General features: G+C 31.9%; 4 protein-coding genes across 5 annotated transcripts; 3 read left to right on the top strand and 1 right to left on the bottom strand.

Moving 5' to 3' along the window:
• The first annotated feature begins 1,602 nt into the window (after positions 1–1,602).
• Positions 1,603–5,985, top strand: LOC107645022 (GATA transcription factor 8). 2 transcript variants are annotated; one of them, XM_016349021.3, is made up of 4 exons: positions 1,603–1,783; positions 1,890–1,960; positions 2,858–3,128; positions 4,802–5,985. In XM_016349021.3, the coding sequence occupies exons 3-4, from the start codon at positions 2,874–2,876 to the stop codon at positions 5,591–5,593; spliced, it is 1,047 nt and encodes a 348-aa protein (XP_016204507.1). In that variant the 5' UTR covers positions 1,603–1,783; positions 1,890–1,960; positions 2,858–2,873; the 3' UTR covers positions 5,594–5,985. The 2 variants fall into 2 exon arrangements, with proteins under 2 accessions (XP_016204507.1, XP_016204506.1); XM_016349020.3 differs by lacking the exons at positions 1,603–1,783; positions 1,890–1,960 and having other exon boundaries at positions 2,310–3,128.
• A 7,103-nt stretch (positions 5,986–13,088) lies between these two features.
• On the top strand, positions 13,089–16,180 carry LOC107645021 (auxin response factor 18). Its single transcript, XM_016349019.3, has 4 exons — positions 13,089–13,291; positions 13,436–14,003; positions 14,087–14,520; positions 15,005–16,180. Exons 2-4 carry the CDS (start codon positions 13,463–13,465, stop codon positions 15,779–15,781), a joined length of 1,752 nt encoding a protein of 583 aa, XP_016204505.1. The 5' UTR covers positions 13,089–13,291; positions 13,436–13,462; the 3' UTR covers positions 15,782–16,180.
• A 926-nt stretch (positions 16,181–17,106) lies between these two features.
• Positions 17,107–18,544, bottom strand: LOC107645023 (GCN5-related N-acetyltransferase 4, chloroplastic). Its single transcript, XM_016349023.3, has 3 exons — positions 18,261–18,544; positions 17,733–18,117; positions 17,107–17,619 (listed from the first exon to the last, which is right to left on the bottom strand). The coding sequence occupies exons 1-3, from the start codon at positions 18,391–18,393 to the stop codon at positions 17,328–17,330; spliced, it is 810 nt and encodes a 269-aa protein (XP_016204509.1). The 5' UTR covers positions 18,394–18,544; the 3' UTR covers positions 17,107–17,327.
• Positions 18,545–18,909: 365 nt separating this feature from the next.
• On the top strand, positions 18,910–20,966 carry LOC107645024 (CASP-like protein 5A1). Its single transcript, XM_088498790.1, has 3 exons — positions 18,910–19,288; positions 20,231–20,363; positions 20,556–20,966. The coding sequence occupies exons 1-3, from the start codon at positions 19,071–19,073 to the stop codon at positions 20,745–20,747; spliced, it is 543 nt and encodes a 180-aa protein (XP_088354916.1). The 5' UTR covers positions 18,910–19,070; the 3' UTR covers positions 20,748–20,966.
• Positions 20,967–21,087: the final 121 nt, after the last annotated feature.

Raw genomic sequence — 21,087 nt, 5'->3', positions numbered from 1 at the left:
CACAAGAAAATACAGATGAAACGGTCACAAGGAAACGTAGACGGAACTGCCACAAGAAAACGCAGACGGAAACTGGCACAAGAAAAATGCAGACGAAACTGGCGAAAGGAAGTGAAAAACTATATGATTTCTCCATGAGAATAGGTAAACAGTATATGACAATGGTGTTTGATCATTCAACTCAAAAAGATACAAGACACGGAGAACAGACTAGTCGGTGAGGTGAAAAAGTATTAAAAAAGTGACAAAAGACAAAGGAAAATAGAATAAAGAAAAAATATGAAAAATACGGTGATTTCATAAAAAAAATAATATATTTTCTTCAATAAGGATACCATGACTCTGATACTATATTCAAAAGGATAAGAGAGAATAATAGAAAAAGTATTTGTGTCTGTTCAAGTTGTGTAGAATGATACAATATAAAAAAGTATTTATAAGTATTAAGAGAGTCAAATCGAAATAATAAAAACGTAATATTTTATAATAAATATTTAAATATGTTAAATAATTCTAATGAATGATATTTGATCCTAATATATTCTAATATATTCTCAAAGAAAATGCAAATCAAATTGGCTTAATTTGATTTATTTGTTGCACCATGTAATTTGAACCAGGCTGATTTAATTTAGTGTCACATAATTCGAATCAATATGTTTTGATTTACTATTATATTATGTAATTGGAATTAGTTTAATTCTATTTATATAGAAGTATGATTGGGGACATTCACGTAACGTTTTCTATTTTAATTGATTCATATAATATTGAGTTGCCTTTGGTTTATACTTTATATAAGTGTTTTACCCATATTATTATAATTTTATCGTTTTCTATTTATTAGCCCTTTTATTAGGTAATATTTATTAGATTTAAAGATATTCGGTTAAGAAAACAAATACTAAAAAATTATTAAAAATAAAGTTAATATATTTTATATTATTAAAAGTTAAAAGTTTGTATTTTTTTTTATTTGTTCTCTTTTATTCGAATTGAACAAATCCCTTAACATACTTTATAATTTATTGAAATTAATTTATTAAACATAGAAAATGTATTTAATCAAAAGGAACCTACAATTTGAAGAACTAATAGGTAAAAACTTTTATCAATTTCAATGGGTTAACTAAATTCCCTAACTCTCCAATACCTCATATAAATCTAACATTACGCGTAGTCTCAATTTTTATTGACTTTAACAAATATACAATATAAATTTATTAAAAACTTAAATTTTATAAAATAAAATAATAAAATAAAAGTTAATGAGTTATAACTCAAATGACATAGTCTCTCCATACTCAATTAAGAGGTTGTGGATTCGAGTCTCCTATCTTTGGTAAAAAAAAAAAAAACAATAAAATAAGAAAGTAATGAGTCTTAAATTTATAATTTTGATCATATATTTAAACCTTAATGAGTATTCCTTTACTAAATTGGTAAGTTAATAATGAGAAGATGCGTTAGAGTGTAAGATTGGAAATGGTGTCCAGCGGTGGTTTGAAAGATACAAGCGGGGAAATGGAGACAAGGTGGTAGAAGGGAAGGGGGAGTGGGGGCCCATCCATAAAAGTTAAAGAGAGAAGAACACTTCAACATCAAGACACAACTCTCAGATATGATATGATATGATTTTTGAGATGATATACATGTCAACATAGTAAAACCCATCCAGCTAGCATTCAAGTAGCAACTTCTTCCACCTACCATCTCTCTCCTCCCTTCTACTTCTCTTCTCCTCTCTTCATTCTTCAACCAAACCAACCATTTTTACTTCCAGGTTTCGCCCTTCATTCCTTATTTGCTTCATAACTTTTTTATTTACAACCATACCCTTTATATTTACCTCTCTGTTCTTATATTTTGTTTTTTTTACTTCTTTTCAGGGTTCAAGGTTTTAAATAATTTATATTACACACTCCCAAGGAAGAAGTATTCAACTCAACCGCAAAGAAAGGTTAGCTCCTGCTCTTTCATCTTCTTCCTCCATTTTTTATTTTTTCTATAAATTATATTTAGAAGGAAAAGTCTAGGACCATCAATTTTTGTGTTTTATGATCAGCACTTTACCATAAAAAAAAAGTGAGTAATTTTTTACCGTTAGATATAATCTCACACCATTAAAAAGACTATTGATGACTAATTGATGATTACAAAACACAAAAATTGTTGAGCTCCTAACATTTCTCTATTTAGAAAAGAGAGGAGCTGAGAAACATTCAACATACCGAAATTTTCTTTATCTTCAAATTTATTACTTCAAGGATAAAATGAACACTAAATTGTACCTGTTTTATGTTCCGGACGGGACCAGCTGTCGCTAACATGCACCAAGAGTTATTTACACTTAAAACATTTTCCATTGTGATAAAATTTGAAAAAAAAAAAAAAGGAAACATGTCCAAAAATTAAAAACCTTTCTCCAATATTACGATTTGGTCCACCCAAATTATCTATATATATATATTACATGTGAAGTTTATTTTTAATTTTTATTGTGTATAACGTTAAAATCTTTCACTTTGGATTTTAAAATCTTCGATGTGAATAATTAATTACTAAATAAGTATAGATTTTGTTGCAAAAATTTTGAATAATAAAAGTATTTAGTGGAAAAGAGTATTGCTAACGTGCGCAGGGGGTTCCTCTAAGATGGACACATAGCATTGGGCCTTTCATGGGTCCCCGGCATGGTCGCTACTACAAATAACGGATTCCGAAACCATTCACATTTCATTCATTCACCGAAACAAAACAAACTACTCATAACTTCTTTGCTTCTTTTCCTTTCTCATTTTCTTACACTTACACCTCAACATTTTCTCTTCTCTTTTTCTCGTTTCAATTTTCTCAGGAAAATCACAGAGAAAATGATTGAGCCAAACTTCGTCGACGACGTAGACTGCGGCAGCTTCTTCGACCACATTGACGACCTCCTCGACTTCCCCGCCGACGACGCTGCCACCGCCGACGCCTCCTTGCCCGTCGCTGCCGCCTGCGCCGGAAACATTGAAACGCCGGCGAGCTTCTGGTCTTCCGAGTCCAACAGCGGTCTGCCGGCCACAGATACAGCATTTCCCCGCCGTGATGCCGTGACGGACCTCTCGGCGGAGATTTCCGTTCCGGTGAGTTTCCTTACAGTGTAACGTACTCCTTTTTTTTTTAATGCGTTTTTGTTTTTTGTTTTGTTTTTACGTTCACGTGGATTCCATGAACGTGCATGTGATTATATCAACGCGCTTGCCATTTTTTCTGATTTCTGTCATCCGTTCGATTAACTGATGCTGACGTCATTGGCTTTGTATACGTTCAGGATTGTCTTTTTTTGAAACTTGACTGGTGTAATGTAATTATGTAGCGTTGCATTTTTAGTCACGACTGCTACTTTTTTGCATAAAGCACCGTTGTTTACGCTCACACTCCACAAAATATTTATACTTATTTGGTAGTATATTTCATAAGGAGAGTGCTAGGTAAACAATGATTATTTTGAATAACATGAATAATCACCAATTAAATAAAAATACACTATACCTTTAAATTAACTATCTAAATCTTAATATTAAAATAACCATCCGTACACCTAGTGAAATGAACATCCAATATATCTATTATTCACATTGTTTAATATTTTCATTGTCTATCTATACTTTTCTATTTCATAAAGATACTCATAATTTGGTGTATATTACTTATTTGCTTAATATACTAATACTATGTTAGTGATGCTTCATTTGGCCATTTGGTAAATCCTTTTTTTTTTTTACTTTTTCTTTTAATTATTTTTTATGCAGATGGGAAATGTATCCGTATGTATGGTGATAGTTTCTAATAGATAATGGAAAACCATTTTTCCTGCGCGAAATGATTAATGGGTAGAATGAAAATTGGGTTCTATTACTTAATACTAGTCTTTCATTTGTCTAGTGATATTACATATAGATTATTTAAAAAAAATTAAAATGATTTCGAGTTCTTATGTTATTCTTTGTGTGGCCGTATGACTTTTTTAAACAATAGATAAGTCAACTATTTTGCCATATGCTAATGCAAAAGGAGAATACTTTTACGGTTGTTAATCGAACCGTGAGACGATTTGACAGACTTGACTAAATTGTTAACAGTTCTCAATTATCAACGCTAGTGAGTTTTTCCCGATACAAAATTGGGTATTGTACAATTTTTTTTTTCTTTTTTCAAAAAAATTATATTGGCCTTTTCTAAAAGAAAAATGATTGTGGGGTTCTTAATTTTATTACTACTACATTTCAGTAACTTCAGTGTTGAAGACATTTATGGACAAAGGTATTGTGACCATTTGGTTTAGACAAATTAGATTTAAGTTTGATTTTGATATAGTATGTGCAATTTGGATTACAACTAAAAGCCGATATTAGGAAATAGGAATACTCTATACTCTAAGAGAAGGGCAATATGGTCATTAAGAGAAGGACGCTTTGATTGTGTCGGTGACATGTAGCACACGTCCTCTCCACTCTGCATTCATTGGTTGGTGGGGTTTGTTTTGCGTAAATTATTTGTATGATCATTATTGGAGCCGGATGTCATGTGACTTGCCATGTGATACGATAATGAACATTGAAAACAGAGGTTGTAATGTCACTCTTTGTAGCAGCATCCCACATGACTCTTCCTCCTACATCATTTACCTCTCTACTAGTTAATTACCATAATTTTCATATCTATATTCAATTATATGCACTCCTATTAGCCTATACTAACCTTTATATATTTATGTATATTAGTCTCATTTTGATCAATGTGCTGTAATTTTCAGTATGAAGACATTGTGCAGTTGGAATGGTTATCCACTTTTGTGGAGGACTCTTTCTCCGGTAGGAGCCTTACCATGAAGAAGGTGGAGCTCCCCACCACCACCACCACAATCAAGGAGGATTTGACTCGTTCACAATTCCGGACATCAAGTCCAGTTTCTGTCCTAGAGAGCAGCAGCTCTTGCTCCAGGGAGAAGGTTGTGGCTCAATGCCCGGAGATTTATATCCCAGTGGTGCCTTGTGGACGTGCGCGAAGCAAGCGGCAGCGCCCGTCGAGCTTCAAGGCACATCCGGTGATGCAACTCATCTCCCCTGCTTCCTCTGTTGGTGAGAACACACAGCCTAATGTCATTCTTAAGGCTTCTTCAGATTCTGAGAATTTCGCGGAGTCTCATCCTGGAATCAAGTTAGCAAAGCAAGCTTCTGGAGAGCACAAGAAGAAAAAGAAAACCAAAGCACCTAATCCTTTAACTGAAGATGATGATCATGATACTAACCAGAATAGTGCGGCAGCTAGGAAATGCATGCACTGTGAGATAACCAAGACACCACAGTGGAGGGCAGGGCCAATGGGGCCAAAAACACTCTGCAATGCCTGTGGTGTTCGCTACAAGTCGGGCCGCCTCTTCCCCGAATACCGGCCTGCTGCCAGTCCAACGTTCTGCCCTGCCGTGCACTCCAATTCACACAAGAAGGTCCTTGAAATGAGAAACAAATTTGGCTTCTCAACTGATTCAGATGCTTCTCCTGAACTCATTCCAAACACTTCAAGACTTGGATTGGAATACATGTGATAGGGGCCAATGATTCTAGTTGGACAATTTCTATCTCAATATATCTTTATTTAGAATCATGATTTCAGTTATTTTCTTATTAGTATTATTTCTTAGTTAATTGGATTTTTGTACAGTGCTGGAATGGGGGGTTTATAGGAGCCATAGTTGATGATGATGATGATGATAATCATAATTTAGCTATTAGAAGAGGATTAATATGAGAACTGAAGAAAAAGGGTAGAGTATTTGCAAGTCAGAAAGGTTAGAGTTTTTAGTCTAGCAGTTGTAGTAATCAATAGGCATTGGAATCCCCCAGTTGTAGCGTTATACTTTTATTCATTTCATTTTTGTTTTTGGTTTCTGTTTCTAATATATCTCTTCTACCAATTATTTCTGACTTCTGTTGCTAATTTCTGATTTTTATCTCCCTAAGATACTTTCGTTACTGTCACGTTGATGTTTACTTACCTGAATCAGTAGAAAGTAGAAACCTACCTGCTACCAGGTACCAACCCCAGCAAGAAAGGAAAGTGAAAACAGAAAAGGGGAGAGAGAAGTGGTGGTGGTGGTTTTAGAAATGATGATAATTGCTCATGCCTTGGAAGGTAAGAGACTAAGAGTGATATGCTACTAACTAAGCAAGTTCAATTATGATTTACGACTTCAAGCGGCTATTTTTCTAAAGGATTTGGTGACGTGTCACGGTCTCACTGGACTTTACAGCTGACAATAAAGTTGTGAATGATAACTAGCTAGAATTCTATTGATTGTACCAATCATTTTAGCTAAAAAAGAATTTCCGGCAGGTAGGGGTAGGACATTTTCTTGGGTGCCTGTGAAGATAGATGCATATACACCAAACAATGTTGGCAATTTTTTTTAACAATGATATCACAATCATTTACCCATTTTGTGTTCATTATTTTCACCTCATTTCTAATGATGTAGTTTTATGAGAGAGAAATGCTAGAGGCCTATTAAAATTTATTATTTTTAGTCATTAATTTAATTTTTTTAATTTAGTAATTCAACAACATATTTTAGTCTATATTTTTAAATATTGACAGTTAATTAATGACCAGAAACAATAAATTCTAATAGTCTTCTAATATTTTTTTTTTTATGAAATATTTATTCTGTCGAAACAAAATTACTCTCATCATCTCTAATATGCTCTTCCTTTGTTTTTTTGAAAGGTTAACATAATTTCATTGAAGGGAAACTTTTAAGTTCAAACTAACTAATCTAAGAGCATATTTAATATTTAAATATTATGAAATATAAAAAATGCTTATTCTTAATTGTTTTAAGTATATTTGTTAAAATAATATAATAAACTCTTTAGGGTCTTGTTCTTTTTTCTTTTGGGCCCAATTTATGCTTAAATTTCGAATATAATCATTGGGCTCTTGTTGTTTTAGCCCAATAGATACTTGTAATTTTTCTTAGGATTCATTATCCATTCATATTTTGTTTATATGTTTAACGAATATAAATTATAGAATATAGGAGCAACTATTTTGTAAACGCCAAGTTTATAGAGATTCACCAACTATAAGTATTACTCTATCTGTGAGCTCGTGACACAAGGTTTTGGGGATTAAAACTATATAGACAATAGATTATTAAATTTAAGTTGCTGAAACTAAGCAGTTTTCCTATCATTTCATCACATGCTATCACAATATTTAAACATTTTGATATGTTGTATACGTAGTTATTTAGTTTTTGTAGGTTACAGTCGAATTAAACTTTAATATTTAAGAAAAAGTATAGATAGACAATAAAAATATTAAACAATGTGAATAATGAATATATCGGATGTTTAATTCACTAGATGTGCAGATAGTTATTCTAATATTAAGATTTAGGTAAATAATTTAAAGTGTAATATATTTTACTTGAATTGGGTCAATTTTAAGATCTATGATTCATATTATTCAAAAAAGTCATTAGTTATCTACCATAATCCAATACTTAATTAGAATACGTTTCTATGATTTACCAGTTGTGCTAATAATTTTTAACAAAATTATTTTTTATTATTTATGTTTCTCTGAATTAGATAATCGAAGAAATATATATTTTGTGAACTCCAAAAGGGAAAATGCAATAAGCCATTTCAAAACAGGAAGGAAGATATTAAAGAAAAACACATGCATTTTATTTTTAAATTACCATTGTTTTGAGACATTGTATTTGCATGAATGGTAGTGCATTCACAACTTCCAATTTTATTTTATTTTTTCTCCTCACTTCCATAGTTCCATATATTGCTCAGTTTTCTAAAGTACAATTTGTTTTTTCGCTAACAATAATAGTTAAGAATACTGGTGTAAAGTTATTAATAGTGAAAACTAAGAACTTTCAATGGATTAGAAGTCTTAAAAACTTAAAATCTTTATCTTTTTAATAATCGGAAAATAATGTCCCCATATATGTAATAACTGTAGATTATTTCTAAATCATGGAAGTTCGCTACATTTAATTTATCAATAATGCTACTATGAGAATAATCTATAATTATTTTATTTAATTTAATATTTATAATTTTATTTATATAATATTTAAAATTATATATTTATTATATTTATTATTATGTATTTATTTTAAAAATAATTAATAAATATAAAATAAGATAACTTTAAACTGATTTTACCTGATTTTATTATCTCCCATATATTTTTCCGTTAATTTATAGGGTATACTGTAGCTGAAAAGCATTGTAAATAGGTAGTTACAACTTACAACTTATAAGTTTAAACAGATTAAATCAAATTCATAATTAGGACTCGTAATGGGTAGGGTAGGGTAGGATTTATACTATATCCTAATTCTACCCGCGAGTTGAAAATTTTTTTAAAATTCTATCCTACCCTACTCGCAGGTTAAGAATCTCTCAACCCTAACCTTACCTGTATCCTAAAATTCTAAACCCTATCTGATCCGACCCTACCTATAGAAACAAAAAAAAAAAAATCAAATAAATATAAAATTCAACTATTTCAAATTTCATACATATTAATAAAATAGAAAATAAAAAACTAAGTTCAAATTAAAATTAAAAATAATAAAATCTTAAAGAAATTCAACATAAAATTACAAATAATATGATCATCAACTAGTTTAGTGATTATTTCAAGTTTTTATAAGAAGAAGATTGTGAGTACAAAACTCATTTTCTTCACTACATACAAAATTTTACATATATATTATATAATATATTAAAGATGCGGGTAGGGTAGGGTAGGGCATACCCTAAACCCGTACTCTACCTTATGCGCAGGCAAATTTACACCCTACCCTACCTGCAGCGGATAGAGTAGACAACCCTACCCGAACAGGTTAGTTCGGGTTGGATACTCGCCGGTAGAGTATATATTGTCAGCCATATTAATAATGGCTAATGATCAAAATCAACTACATAGTTGTAATTAAGGAAAACAATCAAATGCCAATCAGTTATATCTCAAATGACATAATCTCTTCATATTTATTTAGAGGTTACGGGTTTGAGTCTTTTTATTTTTGGTAAAAAAAAAAAAAGAAAAACAATCAAATTAGACATACTAGTTTTAGTCTTCCTGTTGCATCAGATGATATGCACTTTATAAATTATATAAATTAATTAAAAAAAGTCAATATTAAAAAATAAAAAATTTATACATAAATTAAACTTTAAGTAAAATTATAAAAATATTCAATTCTAATTTATTTATTTAATTTTATATTATTATCTTTATTTTTGTTCTTTTAAGCAGTTACTTTTGTTTTTTTAAATTATATTTAAATACCACAGGACAAATATAAAATTATTAGATAATATCATATATTTTAAAAAATATTACAATTAAATGATATTAAAAATATAAATTGTTAAAAAAATAATATATAAATGATATAACTAATAAATACAGTTAGACAAAAAATATAAAAAACTAAAGAAATTGTAAAGATCTAGTGTTTTAGAAATTTTTCACCATTAACTAACAAAAAAAAATTGTGGTCATCAACCAAATTCTTTAAATATTTGTACAAAATATTAGTACGAATGAAAAAAAATTAAAATGATGTGAAAAGAGAAGATAAAAAAAAAGTGTAAAGTGAATGCTAATTTATAAAGTAAATACAAAAAGGAATGAATATAAAAGAATATGATGAATTATGATTTATTATTTAATTTGTATCTATTAAAGAAGAATAATATTAACATTAAAATCATATATTATCCTATATAAAAATAAAAAGCAAGAAAATATGAAAAATATAAAATAATCTAAAAAAAATAAATGTTATAAAAGTCAAAAGAAAAATAAAAAAAAAATCTTAAACTATAATCTTATCTAGTAAACATAAAGAAGAATAATAATAAATATAAAAGAAGAGAAATATATTTATACTTATTAAAGAGAAATAATATTAATATTAAAAATATATAATATTTTATATAAAATTAAAGAAAAAAATATAAATATTATAGAATAATTTAAAAAAATAAATGTCACGAGAATAAAAATGAAAAAATATAAAAAGAATGTTAATTATAATATTGAGGCGTATAAAAATAAGAATAAAAAGTAATTTAATTAAAAAATGTATAAAAAATAATTTAATTAGATAAATAATAATAAATTATATTAGTTAATTACTTAAATTGACCTGGTATAATATTAGAAAGGAAGAAGATTAAGAATGTATTACGAGATTATGTTGGTTGTGTTTTAATATATTATATATAGACAGATAAAGTAATAATATGTAGTGGGAATGTTAGAACAATGTGAATATATCTTGATGACAATGATGTACATATCTAATCACATGTATATAGATCAAATGTGATCGATCTCATATATTGTTGTATGAGAGTTACGTTAGTTGATAACATTATCACAAAGGATATATATATATAGGTCGGTGAATTTCCAAGACATACATACTTTGGTAAAAATGATATAGAATGTCACTATCCTTTCACTTGTTGCCTAATTAACAAATATATATGCAACATTATTATTATTATTATTATTATTATTATTATTATTATTATTATTATTATTATTATTAATTTGCCTTAAAAAACTTGATGACCGACCTTAGTAACTTGCCGTATTTTTTGGCTTTTGCTTTCAACTATTATAGATGTCATGTTACCCTTGTAACTTGCAAGTTGTGTAACTGAATTATTATTTTTTCAGGTTTCATCCCTCTTTTGATACGCTCGTCATCACCCCATTAAAATTAAATCTTGCTTCAATATCAAACTTAATTATACTAAAGTAGTATAATTATTATTACTCCTATTTTAATAATATTAATTTTTCAATATATATAAATTTATACAAATATATAATGTAAACAAATACTTTACAATCATATATAGAGTGGTTTTCAAAGGAAAAAAAATCATATATAAAAACAACATTATAAAAAATAAGAGTGTTAATATTATTAAACATGATTTTATTAAAAGTTTGTATTAAAAAAATTATTTTTTTTATATGTTTAGTATATTAAATCCATTAAAAGCTTAAAAAATTAATATTATATTCTTAAACATTTTAGCTAAACCTTATAATAATTAGCAGCAATTTGAGATAATATTACCTATTCGGCCACTGACAATTACCTCGAAAGGACAACGACGCCTCCAATAAAAAAAACACTCAATTCAGCTTCTGATCTTTTTTTTTTTTGGGACTGATTAGTTCCTGTGTAAAAAAAAAGACAACATTGACTTTTTTTTGGCATAGGAACCTCGTTGTCCCTTCGAGATAATTATCAAAGATCGGATTAGATTTTTTTTGTCAAAAACCTCGTTATTTTTCGAAATAATTGTCAGGAACTATTCTAAATTTTTCTCTTTAATTTCCAGTATAATGCTATATTTAGCATTAAGTAGCTTGTTCATCAAAAATCCCTTTCAATATATTTAAAAAAAAAAAAGAAAATCCCTTTCAATAGAATTAGTATCCAAGCCTTATCAAGTATAACTTGTTACTAGGAGTAGGAACTAATCTTTGTTTGTAGACCTAAAAAAATGGTCAAAGGTTATCAATAGAAAGTGTGAAAATGCAACAGCTGGAGGCACCATTTTTCACCGAAGTGTTAGGGAAAGTCCACAGCATCAAGTTGACTTGACTACCTATTGTTTTGTATTTATCAAAATTCAAAAATCAAAATAGACTAACAGTTTTGGCTCCACGATCGCCTTGATTTCAGTGCATAACATCATCAACCCTTAGCATTGTAATATTAACTCTAATAATATTAAATGTAAGCACACACATTCTTGGATGGTTCTGTTCTCTGAATTAGCTAGCTAGGTTAATTAAGACTAATAATCTAGTTTTATTGTGTATAACTATAACCACGTGTTGTTGCTTCCCTTTTGTTTGACCCCATAACACTTATTATTATTATTATTATTATATACATTGAAAGTTTCCTTTTTCTACTTTTAATTTGATCTATTTTTATTAACTAATAATAAGCATTGAAAAGCTCATTTCATTAATATATAGTTTGGTTGCTCTGTGTGTAGCATTAAATCGCAACAACTATCAACATTAGGAACTTCAAATCTTCGTATTTTTAATTGCATGTATAGTTTTCCTTTTCGGTGTGAGCATGTGGTTCCTTTATTGCAATATTGTTCAAACTTTTAGTTGCTTAATTAATCACCTGCTCTTGTTTCTTATTATATTAAAGGTAATATATCTTTGTTTCTTTTAAAATAAAATAAATAAATGAAACTGTATAGTTGTGATATTGTGATATTTCACATGGCACTAAATCTGTTACTAAGAACCAAATTTCAACTGAATAAAAAACACCAACCATACATATATTATATAGATAATGACACTAATAATTATAAACATTTTAAAATAAATACAAAATAAAAGAAAAAGATAAAGAAAAAAGTGAAAACTCAGGTGAAGTCGACTTCACGTGAAGTTGATACCTGAAGTCGTCGGTTGAAAATTTAGTCAAATCAGTCAAATCATCTAACGGCTCTCATGTATCAAGTTCATGTGAAGTCGACTTCACCTGAGTTTCCGCGGATAAAAAAATGACTTGTTTTAAAGACTACAAAATTTAGATATGGAAGTAGAATGAGTGTTATACCTTGACGTGGTAATTTTTGGTGTTTTTTAAAACTATAGGAGGTACACAGACTCTTCGATTTGTGTTGAGAAAAGTAAAAGATTTTGGAGTACACAAATCGCAACACAAATCGGGTACAGAAATCGGACGGTCCGATTTGTGTACCTAAAAATCGGACGGTCTAATTTTTGTACCTCTTAAAAATTAGACGGTCCTATTTGTACTTCGTACATTAAATCATCCCACATTTTAGAAAAAGATTACGGTAGATCACAATTTAAAAAAATATCATTGTTAATCCAATATTAAAAATAAAATAAAAAAGTGTGTTTTGAGTTGTGTACTTACGTCACATGATGTTGTAAACTAGCAATGTTTTCATGTATGTTGTGTTGTGTCAAAAGTGTCTGCTTCATTTTCTCGTCGGCAGCATAAATAGTATTGAAACCTTAGACGCGTGATTTACACAACAACTACTCTCTTTCTCTCTCTCTCACTCACTGAAACTCTTCTCACACCATCACACACTTTTTCTCTTCTTCTCTTCTTCACACTATTTATTATTATTCATCATAATCTCCTTGCTTCACTTTAATGACATAATTGGTAAGTAGTCTGTAACCATGTTCATTTTCTGTTATTGTCTCTTTCTTTTTGTGTTGTTTGTTTGTTTGTTTTCTATTTTTCTCATATTTGTTGAATAATATATATTCTCTGTTGTTGTGTGTTTGATCTTTCTGCTTCTTCCAGCTGAATTATCAATTTGATAGAGTTGAGATGTTTGGGGAGTCATCAGGAAAGTGGTTGGATTCTGAATTATGGCATGCTTGTGCTGGTTCCATGGTTCAAATGCCACCTCTGAACTCAAAAGTTTTGTACTTTCCACAAGGGCATGCAGAGCATGCTCATGGAGGAAAAGTGGATTTCAGAACGAGAATCCCTTCTTTCATTCCATGCTGGCTCTCTGGAATCAAATACATGGCAGATTCTGATACTGATGAGGTCTTTGTCAAGTTGTTTTTGACACCTCTCACTCAAGAAAACACCAATGCATTGTTAATGGATTTGGAGGATGGTGGTGATGATTGTGGTAACAACAATGGAGGAGTTGTTGAGGGGGGTCATCAAGAGAAACCTGCTTCATTTGCAAAGACACTGACACAATCTGATGCCAACAATGGTGGAGGGTTCTCAGTGCCTCGTTACTGTGCTGAAACCATATTCCCAAGGCTGGATTATTCTGCTGATCCTCCTGTTCAGAACATTGTTGCCAAAGATGTTCATGGAAATTGCTGGAAGTTTAGGCACATCTATAGAGGTGTTAATACTATATATATATATATAGGTTTTCATGGTTCAAGTGAATTTGAATTTTGTTCTAACTCTCTTGATTCTCAACAGGAACTCCTCGCAGGCACCTATTGACCACTGGATGGAGCAATTTTGTGAGCCAGAAGAAGCTTGTAGCTGGTGATTCCATTGTGTTCTTGAGAGCTAAGGATGGTGATCTGTGTGTTGGGATAAGGAGGGCCAAGAAGGTGGCAGTTGGAGGCGGCGAGGTGTCGGTGTCATCGGTGGTTGAAGCTGTGAGTTTTGGTGTTAATGGAAGGCCATTTGAGGTTGTGTACTATCCAAGAGGAAGCTCACCTGAGTTTTGTGTTAAGGCCTCAGTTGTGAGAGATGCAATGAAAGTGAGGTGGTGTTCTGGGATGAGGTTCAAGATGCCCTTTGAGACTGAGGATTCTTCTAGAATCAGTTGGTTCATGGGAACCATTTCTTCTGTTCAGCTTCTTGATCCCATTCATTGGCCTAATTCTCCATGGCGTCTTCTGCAGGTACATCTTTTAATTGCTATTGTCAAATTTCCTAATGAACCTAGATTTGTTTCTTGGGTTAATTTCTTTACTGCATGATGGTGAAAGATCATTCGACTATATCATTTATGATTTATGAATCATGTTTGTTTTACTATGAATACTGTTTAAAAGTATCAAATGCACTGTTAAACTAACCAATGTAGTTAGCATAATAGTCAATGCGCATGATATGAGGTACCAAATCATTTCATGTTTGTCTGTTAAGTTCTGTCTCTGACAAATTCTCCTTGCCAAGTACCAAAGTTTTCTTGAATGAGTCAGTTGGATGTGACAACACAAAACATTGATTGCAATCTGTGAAAATGTACCTCTCATGATTGAACCTGTAGAGACACAGGTGGCTACTCTTGATTGGACTTTACATATGCAAGTCAATGGAACCTTTAATATGCATACTACTGTTTCAACCATCTTTATTTTTATTGCTCTAAATTTGTTTCAGGTGGTGTGGGATGAACCAGAATTACTACAGCATGTGAAGTGTGTAAATCCTTGGTTGGTTGAATTAGTCTCAGACATTCCCACCTACCATCTTTCTCCATTCTCTCCAACTAGAAAGAAACCAAGGTTTCTTCACAATCAAGATTTTCACCTCATCAATAACCAACTTCCAATAATGCCAGGATTTCCCAGCAATTATAGTTACAGTAATGATAATCATCTTGTTATGAATCATTCTTCTAAGTCCTTATTGATGAACATTCAAGAGAATAACAGTATTGCAGGCATACAGGGAGCCAGGCATGCTCAACTTCTTGATCTGTCTCCATCTGATTATCCTTTCTTCAACAATCTTCCATCACAATCACAATCACACAATATGAATCTTATTAGTCCCCCTTATTGTGGGACCTATAAGAACAGCAATGCTGATATATCTTGCTTGTTAAGTGTTGGAAATTCTAGCCATAATTTAAAGGAAGAACACAATGAAGAAGTGAAATCATCATCACCACCATCCCATATCTTCTTGTTTGGACAACTGATTCACACTGAACAGCATTGTTCAAACGGTGGCAGTTCTAGCTCAAATGGGAACAATTCATCTGATGAAGGGACTTTGCTGAAGATGAAATCAAATAATGCTTCTGAATTGCATCTAAATAGTAGTCCAGTAGAGAAGAACCCTTCTTCTAATGGAGGGTCTCCCTGGTACAAAGATCAGCACAAATCTGGTCTTGGAACAGAAAATGTTAATCTACTTTGCTTGGCTCTATAGCAAGCCAAAGTGTTTCAGTTGCTGTGCTTCAGTGAGTTCTTGAAGAAGAAGAAGACACATCAAAGAGCCTAATTAACTATTCTTTTCAGTTTCAGCTGTAGCATTAGGATTTCCTTTGTTGATAGGTGCAGATTTTCATTTGGCATAGTTTTTCCTAGGTGCAAGTTAACAAAAATATTTCTCACTCATAAAATAAAACTACTACTATAATATTATTTAGTGATAACAACTTTGATGAACTAGAGTGCTAATATTTTCGTTAACTTGCATTGCACCTGACTGAAGTTTTCTGTTTTTCTGCTATATTTTCTTTATTAAGAGATTGTGGGGAATACATCACTCCTTATGTACTTTTTCTGAAGGAAAATGTTATATAATGTTTTAGATTATTTGTGACTATTGTGAATAGTATATTGAATAAGCAATTAAGCAAATTAGATTACAATCAAATAAAGCTCCAACATATGCAATAAAGTTGGCATTAATCACTTAAAAGTAAAATATTTAGTGATTTTCAATGCAAGAAATGGCAGGATGAGATTCCCGTGCAGTCCAATTTTGTAGTTACTTTAAGGAACATTCAACTAATTAGCAACTAATGTCCCTTTGTAGAACAAAGAACTTCCTTTTTTGGCTCCTTCTTCCTTGGAACTTCATTGAGGGTATGGCCCACATTTTGTTTGTCACACCAACATACAATATACAAAGTTTAGTAGGGAAAACCATTAACCAAGACAAGGATCTCAATTTAAAAAAATAAATATTACAGCAGAGACTAAGATAAATAACTGAATCCTATGAAGGTAATGGTTGATAATCACTAGGATGAAGTCATCAACTATAAGCATCCAATGGAGTTCTTAAGGATTTAGTACTATCTACCCCACTGTTGGAAGACAAACCATGTGCCTTGCCTTGAAGAGTAGTATCTATTTTCAGAAGATACCAAATATTGAACAACTAATATTTAACCCCTTGTCCCACAAGAGGTAATGGTGTTGAATACCAAGTACAAAATGTGTCAGCACCAAATTTGTTTAACTTTTAAGCATAGTTCTTGTTAAATATGCTTTGATGGATTGATAAATGCTCTAAAAGGTATTTAAAATGGTAAAACATTTTTTCTTTTCTTGCTTAATTAATTCTTTTGTACCGTTGACAATTTAAAGAAAAAATAGAAGAGGTCACCTCGTTCCAAAGTCAAAGCATGCTGTATGCAAGTATTCACAAAGGTACACAATAATATATATCTGATTTTTCAGGAACTATTTTGAATATTAACTATTATTACTTATTAATATGATTTGATTTTAAAATGATCTTCATGAAAGAAAAGCTGGCCTAAGGCCAGTCATTCCAATAGAGATTTGTATCTACATGCACTTAGGTACAAAAGAATGGAAATAAGTAACTATAAAATGTGTGCAATCTACAATGCTGCAACTGATTTTGCATATAAATCCTTGCCTTTGCATATTTACATTCCAATATCTCCTGCTAAAATAATATGCAATGGAATAAATATGATTCCTCCAAGATAATGTAATTAATCAGAAGCAGCTGAGTTGTTGAGAAGCTTCATCATGAAGTTGAAGGTGATATCAGGAGAGGACCTTGGCTGAGGCCACTTTGCTCCTTTTGGAACTTTGACACATTTATAGCCTTGGCCTTTATATAACTTTGTGGCCATAGAATTGTTCAAATCACAGTGCAATGCAATTGCACGGCACCCCCAACTTCTGGCCATTGATTCTGCCTTTCCAATCAATTTCTTAGCTATTCCTTTCCCTCTGAAGTTCTCCCTTACTGCCACATTTGATATATATGCAATTCCAGTCCTTCAGAAAACATAAAACACAACAATATTTTTCTGTCATGAAGAGAACATGTATGTACAGAGCTATTCTAAGAAACTATAAGAGAAGAAAGTTATATATAGTCTTGCAATAACCTTCTCCGGCGGCGCGGCCCCTTTCGTGGTAGATAGTCTGCGAAATTGTCTAGTGTTAATATACCTGCAACATATCCCTTGTTGAGGATGCTTGGAAATGAAGAAAGAGTTTGATGATGTGAGCTGCCACTACCAATATCAGCAACCAAACAGATTCTTTTGCAAGCTCTTGGCCTAGACAAGGCCGTTAACATGGCTGCTAACATGGCCAGCAGCAATCTATCAATCCTCAGCAGAAAATCCAAAGGGAAGGAATATTCAGGGAAGAAGCAGCTGCAATGAGTCTCTGCCACTTCCCAATAGTCCACCAACCTCGCCTCCCGGATTCTAACTTGAGAACACAATGCTGGGAACAGATCAACAACTTCACTTGCCCTGCATAATCCTTCATATCCAAACTTACACCTACTTAGTTTTAACTTTTTGAATAAATTACAAATGCTAAACTTCAATCCAGTCAGTCAAGGATTTGATATGGAAATGCTAAAACTCAACAAGTATTAACTATGCAATCAATGTTCTACATACCTGATTTGGAGGGAGAAAAAGGTGAAACATGATGAGATGGAAAAGAAGTTGGTTTCTTGAGACTGAATTGCTGGATTTTGAAGCTGTTTATGGCAGTTGAGGTGACTGAGATTCCCAATAGAGGAGTAAGCATTCTCTTTGTCCAACTCCTTAGATTGTATTGTCACTCAAAATATCACAATATTATTATTTTATTATAATTATTGTTATTGCTTTTTGCTTACTATGACAAGGGCATGAGAGGGTGAGAATTTGAGTTGGCTATGGCTAACGACAACATAGCCAAACCGAATAGAAGGATTAAGGTACATACATTATACAAGGTAAACTTATTACTTGACCAAAAAAACTACCAACTCTGATCTATATTAAAAAGGAAAGTAGGGTAAAATATTCTTTTGTTTCTCACCAAATAGGCAATCTCACACTAATAAGGCATTAAAATAAAGTATAATGTCATATGTAGTATGTACACTCACTTATAACACTCATAATGTATAAACAAAAAATTGGTAACTTAACAAAATGGGGTAATTTATGAAAAATTATATAATATTAATTACTTTATTTAATACAAAGTTTTTATATATATATATATATATATATATATATATATATATATATATATATATATATATATATATATATATATATTCTTGACAAGTATCTTGTGTTTTTGTTGATTGTAGGATGGAATAAGCAATGAGTGGTGTTTGGTGGTTAAAGGCACATAGAAGAGAATTCAGTTCAGCATTTCAGCAAACACATAGTGAGTGAGTGTGAGTGACACAAAAAATCATCAATTTCTTTATGGCGGGGCCGTCAGTTCACCCAATCGAAGCGCCGCCCATGACGGCGACGGAGAACGCAAACGCCAACGCCATGCCACGTCACTCCCTCAAAGACACACAGGGCATGCCCGGCACCCTCGGCGGCTTCATCCTCCGCTCCCTTCAGTTCGCCTTCGCCCTCATCTCCCTCTCCGTCATGGCCTCCACCTCCGATTTCCCTACCGTCACTGCTTTCCGGTACTCTTTCCCTCCCTCTCTCTCTCTCTCTCTCTGTGCTAATTTCTATTCGTTGCTGTGTGCTTTAGGGTTTACAATATGTGAGAAGAAATAATCATAATTCTGAAAAATAAAAAGAAAAAAAAAACTTTTTTAATTGTTGACAGTACCATGTAGCTAATTTGAATACGATTGATTGATAGGATTTGTATGGTTTCAGCTAAATTAAGTAATTTTATCACTTGATTTGCTACTTAATACTTTAGTGATGATAGTAAATTTTGATTATATGGTGTTTGTTTTGCTTGGAATTTTATACCCTTTTAGCAATCTATTACAACAACAATGAGTAAAGTTATTTGCCCATTTATGTTGTTGTGTCTTGGTCATGCAAGGAGAATCAGCAGCTAGAAGCTTCAGCTTCACTAGAAAAGTGGATCAAATGAAAGAGGAAGATTAAAGATAGTTTGGTTACTGAAGAAGACTTTGGCACAAACCATTAGGGGCAAAAGAAACTGATCTAAATGGACCTTATGATAATTGGTTTTTGTTGCAGTAGAATGGCATCTTCAGGGTGAGGTTTGGTTGTCATCTTTTTAGTTGAAATGCCTCTTGGTTTGAGTTTCCACCCCACTTTTAAAGGGAGTAGTTTGATGGTATAAAAAGGCAAGGATATAGTGTTTTATTATAATCCTCAAGATCCAGTTGGTCATATTGTCAAGCCTTTACCTCCCTCATATCTCTATTTAGAAGCAATAAATTTTGTTTGAGAAAACCAAGTAGACAGTATATAAACAGAGCCTTAAATCTCTAGGGAAAGAAATAAAAAATAAAGATTGGGACGGTATAGCAACTCCACTAATTTGTTATCTTTGTTTGCATATCTACTCATGTGTTTGCAATGTGATTATTTGGACTGATAATGGTCCCTTATAACAAGTTTTGATATATTTGCTGTGCCAGCTACCTAGTTGCTGCTGTCAGCCTTCAATGCTTGTGGAGCCTCTCTTTGGCGATTGCTGATGTATATGCCATTTTAGTAAAGCGCGGCTTCCGAAATTCCAGAGTTTCCAGCTTATTCTCTATTGGCGACGGGGTAAGACTTTGCTGCTGGACTTAGTTTTCTTCTGCAATTAAACTTGTAAGATAGTGTACCATTGTCACAAGCTGTACTCCCCAGAATTATCCTTGACTTTGAGTTAATAGGTTATCGAAGAAAGATTTGACCATGGTAGGCTTTAATAATATCAGTGAAGCTAATATTTATTTCGCATGAATTCTACTGCAGATTACTTCAACACTCACATTTTCTGCTGCCTGTGCTTCTGCTGGCATCACAGTCCTAATTGGCAATGATCTGAATGATTGTTCACAGAACCATTGCAGCCGGTTTGAGACAGCAACAGCCATGGCATTCATGAGTTGGTTTGCTGCTTCGCCCTCGTTTATTTTGAATTTTTGGACGCTGGCATCCAAATAGAAGTATCAAGGAGAGCTTTTAGTCATACATATTTGCTTAAATTATGTGTACTGAAGTCCCTAGTTGTTGCATATCATATATTCAAGGGCTTGTTTTTTTAATCCATTGAAGCATTTCCACTCTTTTAAGGCACAAGCTTGTAAACTTTAGTGTAGATGTTATATATTTTAAACGACGAAATCTTAGTTTTGCAGTCAAATTATGTCTTGTGGCACAAAATGAAGTGTTTTACCTCAAGAGTTATACAGCACAGTAATAATAGGACAGAGATTATGGAATATACACAGTTGCTATAAACTTGGTTTGTAATTCTAACACGGACACAAGATTTTCTCCTCCA

The sequence above is a fragment of the Arachis ipaensis genome, chromosome B9, assembly GCF_059453495.1.
Source record: "Arachis ipaensis isolate K30076 ecotype BB chromosome B9, ASM5945349v1, whole genome shotgun sequence".
In the NCBI taxonomy this organism is placed as follows: Eukaryota; Viridiplantae; Streptophyta; class Magnoliopsida; order Fabales; family Fabaceae; genus Arachis; species Arachis ipaensis.
The sequence above is the reverse complement of the archived record's forward strand: the minus strand, read 5'-3'. Positions and strand labels throughout refer to the sequence as shown.